This window comes from Acanthisitta chloris, unplaced genomic scaffold (assembly GCF_000695815.1).
Source record: "Acanthisitta chloris isolate BGI_N310 unplaced genomic scaffold, ASM69581v1 scaffold25817, whole genome shotgun sequence".
In the NCBI taxonomy this organism is placed as follows: domain Eukaryota; kingdom Metazoa; phylum Chordata; class Aves; order Passeriformes; family Acanthisittidae; genus Acanthisitta; species Acanthisitta chloris.
In genome coordinates, this window is record NW_008682399.1 from 13,066 (window position 1) to 26,217 (window position 13,152).

The following is a 13,152-nucleotide window of genomic DNA, read 5'->3' on the forward strand; positions in this document are numbered from 1 at the left end:
ACAATATTGTCGCTGTGATAGGGAAAAGAAAAAAAACTAAAAGAGAAGCAACAGCTCCATCCCATCCACCCCTTTCCCTCCAGGCTTACATTAGTATCTCCCTTCCTCTGACATCTGGATGTGTAGCCGTGGATTGGGATTGCCTGTGGTAGCTATGGAGCATCTCCTCTCCTCCCACACCTTATGCACATCACTTCTCTCTCACTGCAGATAATTGCATCACCCTTCCTGTCACTTGGCTCACAGTTGTAGTGTCACATTTGACTCGTTACACACACGCACACACAAATGTTCTTGCTACAAATTGTCAGATTCTTTTTTTTTTTTAATCCTCTGTAATATCTTTATTTCTTTCTGTTTTGCTTGGACTTTTCTCCATGTCCTGAGCAACTTCTTCCTTCATTTCCCCATCCTCCACCGCAGCAGTTCCAGCACTGAAATTATGTTCCTAGAGTTTGAAACCCAACATCATGCTGCAGTGTCTGAGCACAACTATTTCCAAGCTCCTTTCTCAATCCTATTTCTGGTTTCCAGCTTATTTAAAATCTAGTTGTCTCTTCTTGCAAGGCAAAGGCAGTAGCTTTTACTGACTCAGCTAACATACCGTGAAAACTGCAACAGGGTTTGCACACCAGAAAGTTTGCATGTTTTTCCTACCTAGAGGTACAGTAGTCACTGTAACAACTGTAGAAATAGTTTCTGACCTCTGCTGAGGAATGATATTGTCAATGCTTTACTCATTTGCTGAATCACACAGGAAAATATCAGTTAGAAAAACAAAAGTATTTTATTGACGTATAAATCATAACATACATTTGTTACATATGTATGGACAAAACTATTTTCCATTCCAGAATGCCAGCACAGAAGGGAAATGTGAGAAAGAGAACATTGGGAGGAGCACAGTTATCCACAGCTTTAGATGATTTAGATGAGCCTAATACATTTTTGTGTTTAGGACTATCTTCAGTAGAAATTCAGCTGAGATTCGATTCTGGCAAAGTCTAGAAAACAGAGGCAATTTTTTACTGGGGGAGACACTTGTACTGGGTGTCTACAAAAAAGAAGGATTTTTTGAATTATTTTTATTATTGCTGTGTTGAGGTTTTGCATTTGTGACTTGGACAGATGTCCAGCAGTTTCTGAAATCCAGCCACCTGCAATGTGTCAGCCTGTAAAGCTCAAACGTGCTGAATTGGTGTTTGCACCAAAATGCATTCAAAAGCCTTTGCCCAATTTTCCCAGCCAATCTCACTTTCTGCCTGCAACAAAGCATGGGAAATTTCGAGCCACAGCGAGGATATTTTTGAAAGTTACAAACCCAGTAAAAAGAAGGTGTTTATAAATGGAAATCTTCATATAATCTTAATAATAGGTTTTGCTACCACTGCATCTCCACCCACGTACACAGAATAGCTCTAGCCAGCTCTGAGACAGAGTCTATCGGCTACTTAGCAGCACACAGCAGCAGTATCGAGCAGGGTGGGAAGGAGAGGAGGCTGCTGCCTCCAAGGAATAATGCAAAGCAGTTCAAGGCTGACAGCAGCGCAGAGTCCGGCTCTAACGCAGCGTGGGCTCCCTTGGTTGCCGCAGCAGAGTGCTGCAGGGGACCACGCGGGCAACGCCAGCATGTGATGGGGCTCTTCTGCACTCCCACACTGCTGAGGCTCTACAGGAGGGACCCAAGCCACCTCCAGCAGCACTTGTGCTGTCTTTGCACTGAAAGGGTGGGTAAGCATTGGAATGGGCTGCCCAGAGAAGCGGTGGAGTTACCATTGCTGGGAGTGTTCAAGAAATGACTGGACGTGGCACTTAGTGCTGTGGTTTCGCTGGCATGGTGGTGATCAGTCCAAAGTTGGACTCAATGAACTTGGAGGTCTTTTCCAACCTTCATGATTCTATGATTCTTCTGTAATTAGCCTCCGCTCCTTTGCAGGGTGACTGTCAGGGATGGCTTCAGGGAGTAAGAAGAACAGGAGCCTGGTATTGCCTTGGATGGGACTCATCTCCCTGATGCTCCCATCTCCACTGATGTTGGCCATTCTCTATACCCCTCTTCTTCCACCTCATCATCTTCTCCTCAGTGCTACCCCACACTGGCTTCTCCCATTTATTTCTCCCCCTTATGTCTGCATTTGTGTTTCTATTTATGAACCATCTCCTGAATATACTAACCTCCCCAGAACTGGCATGTTCAGGCCATTTTACTGCTGCAGCTCTGGTCATTGCTAATGTGCTGTGATATACCTCTTCCTTCATGTTCATCAAGGCAGCAATGGTCTGTAAGGCAGTGTTTGCATCTTTTTTACTGCAGTAAACTCCCTTAATCATCTGATCCTTGGCAACAGCTGTAATAAACATGATTACTAATATTAAGTTGAGGAGAGCTGGTGTAATGGTTCTACCTAGTAGGCAGGGCAGATGTTCTTTCATAACTATAAGATCAGTTTCTATTTTGCACCAGTTCTTTTACAGGCTTCTTCAGCACAATATCTGAATGATTTCCAGTGGCACAGTAAGTGATGGGGCTTGATATCAGTCACATGTAGTTTGTTCTTTTATCCTCTCCCCAGGGAGAGAATTATATATGCAACATACTGGTTATGTTGCTAGAGTTTTGTTTGGGTTTTTTAACATATGCACTGCTGCGTGTTTGTGTTGACAAAGACCACATCAAAGAAGGTGCATTGCATCCGGATGGGAAGGTGGCAAGATTTCTGATGGTCTGCTGGTCCCATGGGATCTCTGCTATTGTCTCAGGCTCATCTCCACAGGCCCTATTTGCTGCCCCACTGAGCTTCACCTCATAGCAGAAAGTTTCTCTGTCCCTAAGGAGAGCTGTGGACTCTTCAGTCTTAAAATTACCCACTCAGCTCCAAAGCTATTGCCACTAGCACTGCCACTGTTCAGGGGCAGAGCTGCAAGAGCAGCACCTGCTCAACCCCCAAAATGTCCATCCCTTGTGCACAGTGGCTACATTTGCTGGTTTGCCCCTGCAACCTGTAACCCTGAGGCACATGAAAAGATGGCCTGAGTTTTGTTAGATGGAGAGGTTTCCCAAGAGGGATAACGAGCACTTTTGAAGGGTTGGTCTTTCTTTTGGGCATGTCAGCAGAGGTGGGTAAAAGCAGATGCCCGTGAGCACTGCTTGTGCTCCCTGCCACTGTGCACTTTATCAGCTTCAAATGCCCCAAAATGATGACTGCTCTCAAGTGCTTCATTCTTGGAAGGGGGGAGAGCAATCAAAATGCCTTCAAAGGGCTTTTCCTGTGCTTCCCTTGGCACTTCATGAAACCTGAGTTTTAATTCTTGCAGTCGTGTCAGGTTAGGTATTCACAACTCAGTATTACCAGTGTCAATTTTTGACAGGGACAGCAGACCTAGTCCCCTGGTTTGGAAGCCTTTTGCCAATACCTGTAAGAAAGACATGCCAACAGTTTACCACATAGCTGTGGAATTTGTCTTTGTAGCCCAGGGGCTGGCTCTGAGCCCCACGTCACCACCTGCTACCAAACGGACTCTGCTCAGGAACTGGGTCCTGGAGCAGAAAGAAATGTTTGTGTTTGTGTTTGACTACCAGCCCTTAATGTGCCATTTCTCATATATCCTTCATGGGTAGATAGCAAATATGGTTTAATCTGCAATGAACTTTACTCCTAAGGCAGGAGTCACAAGTGGGAACTTGTGAGAGCTTTCATGTCTGCACAGCCTTCACGCAGGGAGAAGGTCACATCAAAGATGAGCATGTTACATTTGAACTAGACGGCAGGGAGAGTTATCTGGCCCAAGTGATCCAGTCTGATCACTTTCATGTTTTTAATATAAATATCCTCAGGCTGTTTCCCTGAGGCTGGGAAATACCATTATTCCCAATTTGAGTGAAAGAAGAGGGGAGTTAAGTGACTTGCCTAAAGTGATATAGGGAGTGTGTGACGGTAGGAGATGCTGAATCCTTGGCCAACACCTAGCCATCTTTCTCAGCTTTTAGAGACAACAGCTATACCCAGTGCCCTTTATTTATTTCTCTAGAAGCCATCATGCCAAACCCTCTGCTAAATTAGAGAGTGAGACTGAAGAAAAGCTTTCAGTGGATTGCTTTTCTCCATAAATGGAAATATCACAAATCATTCTGGGAAAACAGGTCTTTCTGTTCTCGGCCCTCTTTGTCTGTTTCACTCCTTTTGGATGTCTTTTCCTCTACCTCTGGCTCCCAGTTTTCAGATGTATGGTCCTGACCATTTAAAAGTGTTCCTACCCTGCAGGAAGGGAGTAGCTTTTCATTCTTTGGAACTTACTATTTTGTGATGGATTGCACTCTGCAGGCAAGAGAGACTTCTGAAAGAGACAGGGCTGCACAAAGCAGCACAAAAATAAACCATATCACCAACAATACTGAGCCAGGTTCTCACTGGGGGTAACTCGGTCTGAGTCTCACTGCAGCACAGCTGATGGCTGCCAGATGTCCTGGATAGACAGCATGTACCCAAACAATGATCTGGCCACACTGGAGGAGGCTTTTCTAAGGGATAAATGTGCAGCAGAATTTCATGCATCTTAGACATTCGGTCCCTCTTGGCATTATGGTAGGTTGCCACTGCCTGAGCAACTTCTGTCTTGGTCCAGGCACTGGGGGATGCCTGTTGTGCCAGTCCTGACACCTCTGGACTGTGTTTTCCAAAGTTTGGGCAGGCAACAAGTAAATGGTTGTGATCTTGTCTAAAGACTCCCAGTAATACTCAAGGGATGTGGGAACTGCTCTGTGATTTTCCATGTACCTGAGTGTCCCCAGCCCTTCTGTCCTGAGACAAGTCAGCACTCCTCCCTGCCTCCTTTGCAGCCTGCACACCCCAAAGCAGGCTGTTTGGATGATGCCCATGCTGACACACTAGGGAGAAGGAAGTAGATGCAATGAATGAGAGACACTGAGAAACAGGAGGAAACTCTGGTGGGTGAGCATGAGAAAGGATGAGAGGAGATCCCAAGCTGTGTTGGGAGAGCTGCAGGAAGGAGGTGAAAGCATGTGGCTTAAGTTTCTTGTAGAAGCACATGGGATAAGCCAGAGAGCTCAACACCTGCCTGTTTCAAGGTTCACAGCATGAAAAATGTTTTCCCTGTTAGGGTGTTCAGCCACTGGAATAGATTGCCCAGGGAGGTGGTGGAGTCACCATCCCTGGAAGTGTTTAAAAGGTGTCTGGATCTGACACTGGAGGATCTGGTTTAGGGTTTAGGGGTTCCCACAGTGACAGGTTAATGGTTAGACTCGATGATCTTAGCGGTCTCCTCCACCCTTGATGATTCTATGATTCTATGAAATAGCTTGAGTCAGGAAGAATGGGAAGGGCAAAGGGACACAAGTACCGTGGAGCTGTTGCTCTTATTCTCTTGGGGGGCTCTCAGAGACCTACACACCCTCCCAAACGATGATTTGGTCTTGCTTAGGTGTTCACTTGTATTAACTATAGGGTGGGACATGGCTCTTACCCTCCCTGGCTCCACAAACCATGCATGCAGCATGGGAAAAGGCTGTTGTGTCAGACCTCAGCAGCACTGCTAAGCTGCTCCATCCCCCCTCCCCGTTTCCACCAGCACAGGTGCCAGGGAGGCTGCTGCACCATCTCAGCAGGCCACAGATGTCTGTCAGAGAATTGCCGAGTGACCTTGGCGCAAGAAGTGACATCAAGGCCTTCCCCACACTGAGCAGGTTTCTGAAGCCATCCATTGCTCACCTACTCCGTGCACTTGCACAGCCGCTGGCACCCGCGCACCCACACCATGCCCTCTTTAACACGTCCCCGCACGGCACAAGGCAGAGGAGAGCTGCCACCCCCATTTTACAGGGTGGGACTCTGAGGCAGAGAGAAGTGATTTTAACAGCACGCCTGTGGCAGAGCAAAAACTGAATCTTGTTCTCTTATATTCCCAGTTAGCGCGTTAATGACCTAAATTCTGCATCCTTTCCCCATCCATCGCCCAGAGATGCTAGGAGGCATTGGAGGAGAGGGTGTGGTAGCACAGGCACAGTCAGCTTCCAGAGCCACGGCGCTCTGTGCTGAGCACAGACAAAGCAGGGGCTCAAGTGGCACTAACACTGCCCTCCTGAACCCTGGCAGGGTTGAGTCAGGGAGGGGGTTCAACCTGACACAACATACCAGCCTACAGAGAAGGGCAGTTCTGCAATGCCACGGTGTTTTAAGCAAGCCAAGGCTGGACATCCCAATGGCCAAGCACCCTGCTGAGCCAGGTCAGCAAAGCCTTTAGGGCACTTGGCACCAGGAGCAGATTTCCAAAGAGCCAGCATGTCCCCTCACCCTGCCTGAGTGGCTGAACCTCTAACTAGCTATCCCACGCTAGTCCATATGAAACACCATGCAGAAGATGCAGCATCTTCCCCAGGCAGCTCTATTCTTTACATAGAAATTAATTGGGCTCAAATACAGCAAGAAACAGAGCGGGGGAGAGGGAGAAAAAAAGGAAGCAGGGAAAGGATGGCACACAGTGAGGGGATTTCCAGATGCACTGCCTCTTCTGTCTCTGGCTAATTCCAACTGGGAGACTCCGGCTGTGTGCCAGGAGCATCACCTGGGAGGTGCATGCAGGCTCTGCCTGCTCCCCCAGCACGTATGAAACTCAGTGTTCAGGATCTGCTGGGCAAGGAGCTGAAATCTGAGGCTGGAGACCTCCCCAGTGCCTCAGAGAGTGCCAGTGTTCACGTGCACTGTACAGCAGTGACCACAGCCAACGGACCAGGATGATGAGCTGCTCATCTGTCGCAGGCAGATGGTCCCAGGCAGTCAGGGGCAAGCAAGGGAAAGGACCCCCTTTATGCTGTATCTGCCTGCTTCACAGGTATTTTAGTGGGCAAGTAGCAGGGTGGAAGTGTGCCAAGGGAATTTGCTTGGCTATGAAGCTTTCCTTCCAGAAGAGGCATGGCTGAGAAGCAGACACCTCTTGAATGAGGTAACTGAATTGAGGAGGGATGACTAATAACCTCCTTTCATAACCCACAGTTTCAATGTGGGAATAGAACTCCAGAGGTACATGGAGAGGGTTTGTTCCTACTTTTTTCTCCTATTACTTACCTCTTAATGCACACACACGCTCCTCTCTGCTGTCTCTAGCCTCTTCATGGAAGCTTTTTGAACTAGTAGTTAAAGGTGATAGGTATCTTGGAGGCATCAAACACAAGCTGACTGGGTGCAGAAGAAGTCAAACTTCAGGGCTGACCTAGAGGAACACACATACCTGCCTTCTACAGCTATTTGCCCAGCACTGCCTCTCAAAGCATCCTAAACATTGATCCAGCAAAGCTTGTCCTCAAGAAGCAGCTCAGGTGGAATCTTTTGAGCTTGGTCCTTCTTCCAGCCATTCACAAATACCTGAAAGATCATTCAAATTCATCTGGAATAAACCTTCCAAGACATGACTTGGGGACCTGCCATGGTGCCTGCAGGTCTCAGCCTGGGTAGGGTTGGCCTGGGAGGGATCTAAGTTCCTCACAAGCAACCCTTCCCAGAGGCAACAACCACATGTGTGGTGCCTTCATTGTCCCCTCATGCTGCACACCCAGCTGGTCCAGCATCTGGGCTCCGGGTCAGGATGGCAGGAGGCCTTCCCAGGTTGCCACAGCATTTGTCACTCTTCAGGCTTAGGCTCCAAATTCTTCTGCTGAGGGATCAGTCAGTCTGAGCCACTTTGGTGGTTGACCTCTGGTGAGAAGGCCCATGGGATCACCATACCTACACATGCACCTCATCTGGACACTGCATTCCTCCTTTCTGGACAGATTATGTTCATCAGTTCCATGTTAATGGCCAGTCAGTGAGAGCGTCCAGAGGGAAATGGAACGGAAGGTAGGAGAAAAGGTTTAGGGGAACCAAGCCTTTCACATGGCCATCCCTGTACACGCAGGGGCAGCCTGATCCTTTGAGATATTAATCCACCAGTGGTCATGATGCAAATGATGATGTGGCTCGAGGAGTACCTCTCTGGAATGGTATTCCTGATTCCAAGAGGAAACATGAGTGATGAAAATAAGAGTCTGGTAGACACCTCAGACAACAAAAGACTTGGAAGATGTCACTGGCCTCCTGCTGGGATGGCCTTGTTGGTCATGGAGTGTGTGAAAAAGAGTGTCCCATGACTAAAGCTAGCAGAAGGCCCTGTATGTAAACCACCATGATGAAACTGAGGGTATCCAGCCCAGCTTCCCTCACTTATGGTGAAAGATTTTGCTCCCCATGTGCAAAGGGTATTTTGCTGCTGGGCTGCATACATACACATGCACAAAGCCTCCTGTGTAGCCTTAGTCTGTGAGAGGACACAAGAGGAGGCCTGGCAAAGGTATGTTAAAACAAGCAGTCACATGCAGAAAGTAGATTAAGAGCTTTTGTTTACCCACTGCACAGGAGCAAAGGGATGTATCCTGCCCATGAAATGAAAAGGCAGCAAATTCACAGCTGAGAGAAACAAATGCTTTTGCACCTAAACCTGATCACCCTGTGGTACACAGCAGTGCTGGGATCCACAGGGCCCACACCAGGTGAAACACAAACACCCACAGTTATGCTGATCAATGCTAAGGGAAGGGACCCTGACACATGTGCTTTGCAATATGACCCAGTCTCTGGCTCTTGTTCCCATCTCACCTCCCTCAGATGTGAGCAGTGCTCTCCTGCCTGTCTGCAGCACAAGTCGCAGAGCTTCTGATGCTCTCCTCTTTGAGTGAGGGGTGCTGGGTAAGGTGAGCATCAGGCCGGATCCAGACATCAAACCCCATGTTCCTATGTAAATAAGAGGGAGATTCATGTGTGAGTATGCAAGGAGAGGACCTGGGCGTTTAATGGACATCCACACATGAGTGGGTAATGTGCCCGGGAGGAAGGCAGGGTGGGCACCAAGGGTCACGCAGAGGGCAGCTGTTCCTGCAAGGCAGGTTTTGGTGTTCTCATTTGTTCTTTTTTTTTTCTCTTCTTCCCTAGGGAATTTTAAAGGTCTGTGTAAGCAAATCGATCACTTCCCTGAGGATGCAGATTATGAAGCCGATACAGCAGAATATTTCCTCCGTAAGTCCACAGGCTCTTCTCCTTGCAATGGCTTGTAGCTGCTAGCACCGAGTGCCTTTTGTTTCCTGAAGATAGTGTGGTGGAGGCGCTGGGACCTGGGAGACTCAGTGGAGCAGAGGAGACATCCCCAGATCCTTGCCACCCCCTAAAAATGGCTCCACTCTCGCCTCCCTGGGGCCCTGCCCATGAGACAGTGCAAATTTCAAACTTGTAGTAACAACCAGTGGCATTTTTTTATTAGTGGCAATTAATTACAACATAAATTCAGACTCCTGATTCAAATCCATTGAAAAGCTGCTGAGTGGGCACGAGGTCAGACGGGGCTAGCTGGGGCAGTGTGTGTGTGTGTGTGTGTGTGTGTGTCCTCCTAAAGTAGAGGCTGTTTATATTTTCTTATCTGGTACTCCAGTGGCATCAGACTTAGGAAACCAGCTGGATTTTGTCTGAGGAGCACCTATTGCTGCCTTCACCTTTCCCCAAACACCACTTCCCTACAGAGGCTATGGATCTGATCTTTGCTGGTTTTAGTGATTTTAGTGATGGAATCAGGAATAATGACAGTCAGAGCCCTTTGAAGAAAAGACCTGGTGCTTACCCAGAGCCCCTAGGAGAGGTGTTGTACCCTTGGCACACAGTATGTCTGTAAGAAAAACTAGCCTGAGCTCCAAGTTCAGCCTGGGGTGTGTGGGTGACACTCACACCACCTTGCACAGTGGCATCCTGGCCAGCAAGGCAGATCCACATAATGGGTTGCCCTCCCTGGTTGCCCTCCCCAGGCAGCATTTCCCTCCACCCCAGAGGCAGCTTACTCTTCCTTTAGCATGGCTGAGCAGGAATCACTCTTTCTCTTAGGTCCCCACCTTGTTATCCTGCCCTCCTCCACAAGCCCAATGTCTTTTGACATCACGAGATCTTCTCCCATCAGAAATCTGAGATAAGTGCTTTTGACCTCCCAAGGTTAAGCATCAGAGGCTTCCAAAGACCGGGAGTCTTTCAGAATAGCTCCTTGTCATCCGGGCGTGCTCCAAGCCAGATGTGGAGACCCAGCCCTGCGGCAGGGATGAGAGAGATAATTTAGGATCTGTGAGGCTCATTTGTATGTGAAAAGAGACAGATCTTGTGCTGCTTCCTCTTGGTTTCTCAAACATTTCTTCATCCACTGTAAATTGCAAATAACCTAGGGAGATTGCTTCTTACAGCTGACTTTCTGCAGCACTGGTCTCTTGCTTGCTGCATGGCCCCTGAATGGGCAGAGCTGAAAATGGAGGTTTGATCCAGTTTGGCACAGCAACTGTGCAGGCTGCCTCTGAGGGCACACCAGCCCTTGCAGAGGAATTTTTTTGGGAGCAAGGAAGCTGCTTGCAGCATCAGCTGCATTTCAGAAAGAAGAGTTGGGGGAAGGGGCCAAACTACCCAAGAAGGTCGGGTCTGTTCCCTCAGAAGGAACAAGATCTGAAGACAAAAATTGGCCCAATGTCAGGACCTGACACTGTCCCCAGGGTAGAGCCCTTTTTGAGAAAGAATCAGGTTCAAAGAGGGATTTGGCAAGTCAATAAAGGACTACTTGGTTCACTCCTGAGGGAAGTAGGATTTCTGCTGGCTTAGACCTGCCTGGAGAGGGACCTCACCGAACAGCTTCTTCCCAGAACTTCTGCCAAACCAGAGTCCCTCAGTGCTCTGCATGGGCAATGCCTGGCAGTACTGGCAGGAACAGCTAGGAACTTCTTTATCCGTATCAGATTAGGCAATTCCCTCATCCAGGGAACCAGGACAATTATGGGGCAGTGTCCATGGCCTGGCTAGAAGGGCTTAGACTTTATTTCTGCCAGCCAACCACATAAGGTGTATTGGGCTTTTTGAAATCAACTGCCTGGTGTCAGAGAGGAAGCAGAAGCATCCCTGCACTGCTTTGCAAGAAGACACAGATAGTGCAATGGAGCATAGGAACACCATTCCCTTCTTGGACCACAGTCTGTGGACTCAGAAAGACTGGATGAGATTCTGCCCCTCTCTTGCTGCCACGGTCCTCCTGAGAGGCAGAAAGCAAGGGCTGAGCATGGCTGCAGTTCTCCCCCATCACATAACACCCGCAGCTCCCCGTGTCAGTCAGCAACTTTGTGTTCTCCCAACAGATGTGAATTTCAGAATTAAGAACCAGATAAAACTGGTGGCCAGGACCAGGCTGCAAGAATGCCAAGCATCCCTCTAGAAACCCTCTGAACAGTGGGTGTCTGCTTGATGTTTCCTTCCTGCCATTTAAGCTTCCCATCGTCATATCCCACCTTGCTTTCCAGAAGCTATTAAGATGGTTATTATCGCCATCCTGTTCCATGAAACACAGCCAGGCAGAGCTGGAAAGCATGCAAGAGAGGTTTCTCCCTGCCTTTTACATTCCCCATGCGCAGGCTAGGGCACCCCTCAAAGGACTGATTGCTTGTGCCTGGTAGGATCCAGAGGCCAACAGGGTCTTTGAAGGATGGTCTCTGTCCACTTAGGAAAAAGTCCTTCATTTGCTTCAGTGGGGTTCATTCTTGCAGGCAAGGAGGGATTAGCTTTCATCCTCCCTTCCAGATCTTTGCTCATTGCAGAATTGCACCAGCCTGTCTGATACCTTTCTTTATAAGGCAAGGCTTCATTTCACACCATAACAGCTTATTTTCTCTTGTGAAGGGAGAAGGCCCTCCCCAGTTAAAAAAAAAGCCCCATGAATATTTGCAACACAGATTCAGGCAGACCATGGGTTCCCACTGAACCGCCCACGGGCAGCGTGTGCGTGCATGCGTGTGCGCGTGGGTGTGCGTATACACAGCCTCGGCCTTTCGCCGCATGAATACGAGCGAGTCCCCCCAGAAGCTTTGGGGTATGTTTTGCATGCACATATGAGCATATACGTGCATCTATGCCATGGCCCTCTGCTGGCTGAGCTCTTCCCGTATCGACCGATGGAGAGTGTGCGTGTGTGGGAGCTGGCACATCCAAACCCATCACTGCCCTCTGGAAGGAGCCCAGGCGTTTAATCACTAGAATAAGCCCCGCGTTTCGGCACGCAGGGCTGGGACTTTTGCTTCTCAGTCCTCACTGCAGCTGCAGAGCAGTTCATGGCACCAGGAGCTCCTTCTCAGCGCTAAAGGGAAAAAAAATCTCTCCTTGAGATGCTCATGCCCTTTCGGGAGGATTCGAGATGGAGCAGCTCTGCAGGAAGCATTTGGGTTGCTGTTCTTTGAAGCGCAGGCTCGAGCGGCAGCGCCCTGCAGGAGAAGCTGACTGGTGCCTGGGCTCCCCCTCCAGCTCACAGTCCCCCCGAAAGTGGAGGAAAAGACAGCGTGAGGGGGAACAGACAACACAGGCAGGCTCCCAGCTCAGACAGCAGCCCCACAGCCCCCTCCACCTCCCCATGCTGGGCCACTGGCTTCACAGCAGCAGCAGTGGCCACAGCATGGGAGTGTTGCTTTGGACCACTTTCTTTTTCTGACACACTTTGTTTCTCTCTCACTCCCTCCATCCCCCAATGCCTTTATCTCCCCTTAAATTACTCCTCTGCCTCACGTTGCCCTCTGCCTCTCCCCTTCACCCCCACCCACAAAACGTGCTCGTGACCCCTCCCTGTCCCCTCACTCCGGTGCCTTTCCGTGCCCTTGTTTCCTCTCTCACACCTGCACTGTTCTTTCTGCCCCTCCCTCCCTCTCTCCTCTGCAGGGGCTGTTAGAGCCTCTAGTATTTTCCCAATCCTGAGTGTGATTCTGCTTTTCATGGGTGGACTCTGCATTGCAGCCAGCGAGTTCTACAAAACCCGACACAACATCATCCTTAGTGCCGGCATCTTCTTCGTGTCTGCAGGTAAAGGGATGCACAGAGCTCGATGCTCTGGGAATGGGCTCCAGGGGGTGGGGGGAGCTGCCCAGCCAGGTTGTCCTGCAAGGGCACAGTTCCCTAGGCAGAAGTGTGTGTATTTCCCAGCCCTGATGAGCTTTATTTGGGGTGAAAGCAGCCTCCCAAGGATGCCTCTCCACCCTGCCTGCTCGACTAGCAGAGGAAGGCAGCAGTGCCCTGCAGGCAGGGACTTTCCTACTGCTTGGGAGCTGATGGAGGG

At 49.2% G+C, this 13,152-nt stretch overlaps 1 protein-coding gene across 1 annotated transcript in view; it reads left to right on the top strand.

Moving 5' to 3' along the window:
- Nucleotides 1-8,978: 8,978 nt before the first annotated feature.
- CACNG2 (calcium channel, voltage-dependent, gamma subunit 2) overlaps nt 8,979-13,152 on the top strand; it is a gene marked incomplete at both ends in the record, with an annotated part of 4,889 nt that continues 715 nt past the window's right edge. Inside the window, 2 exons of the mRNA XM_009078520.1 lie at nt 8,979-9,062; nt 12,759-12,899. Coding sequence (XP_009076768.1) covers nt 8,979-9,062; nt 12,759-12,899 — 225 coding nt within the window. The remainder of the gene's footprint in view (nt 9,063-12,758; nt 12,900-13,152) is intronic.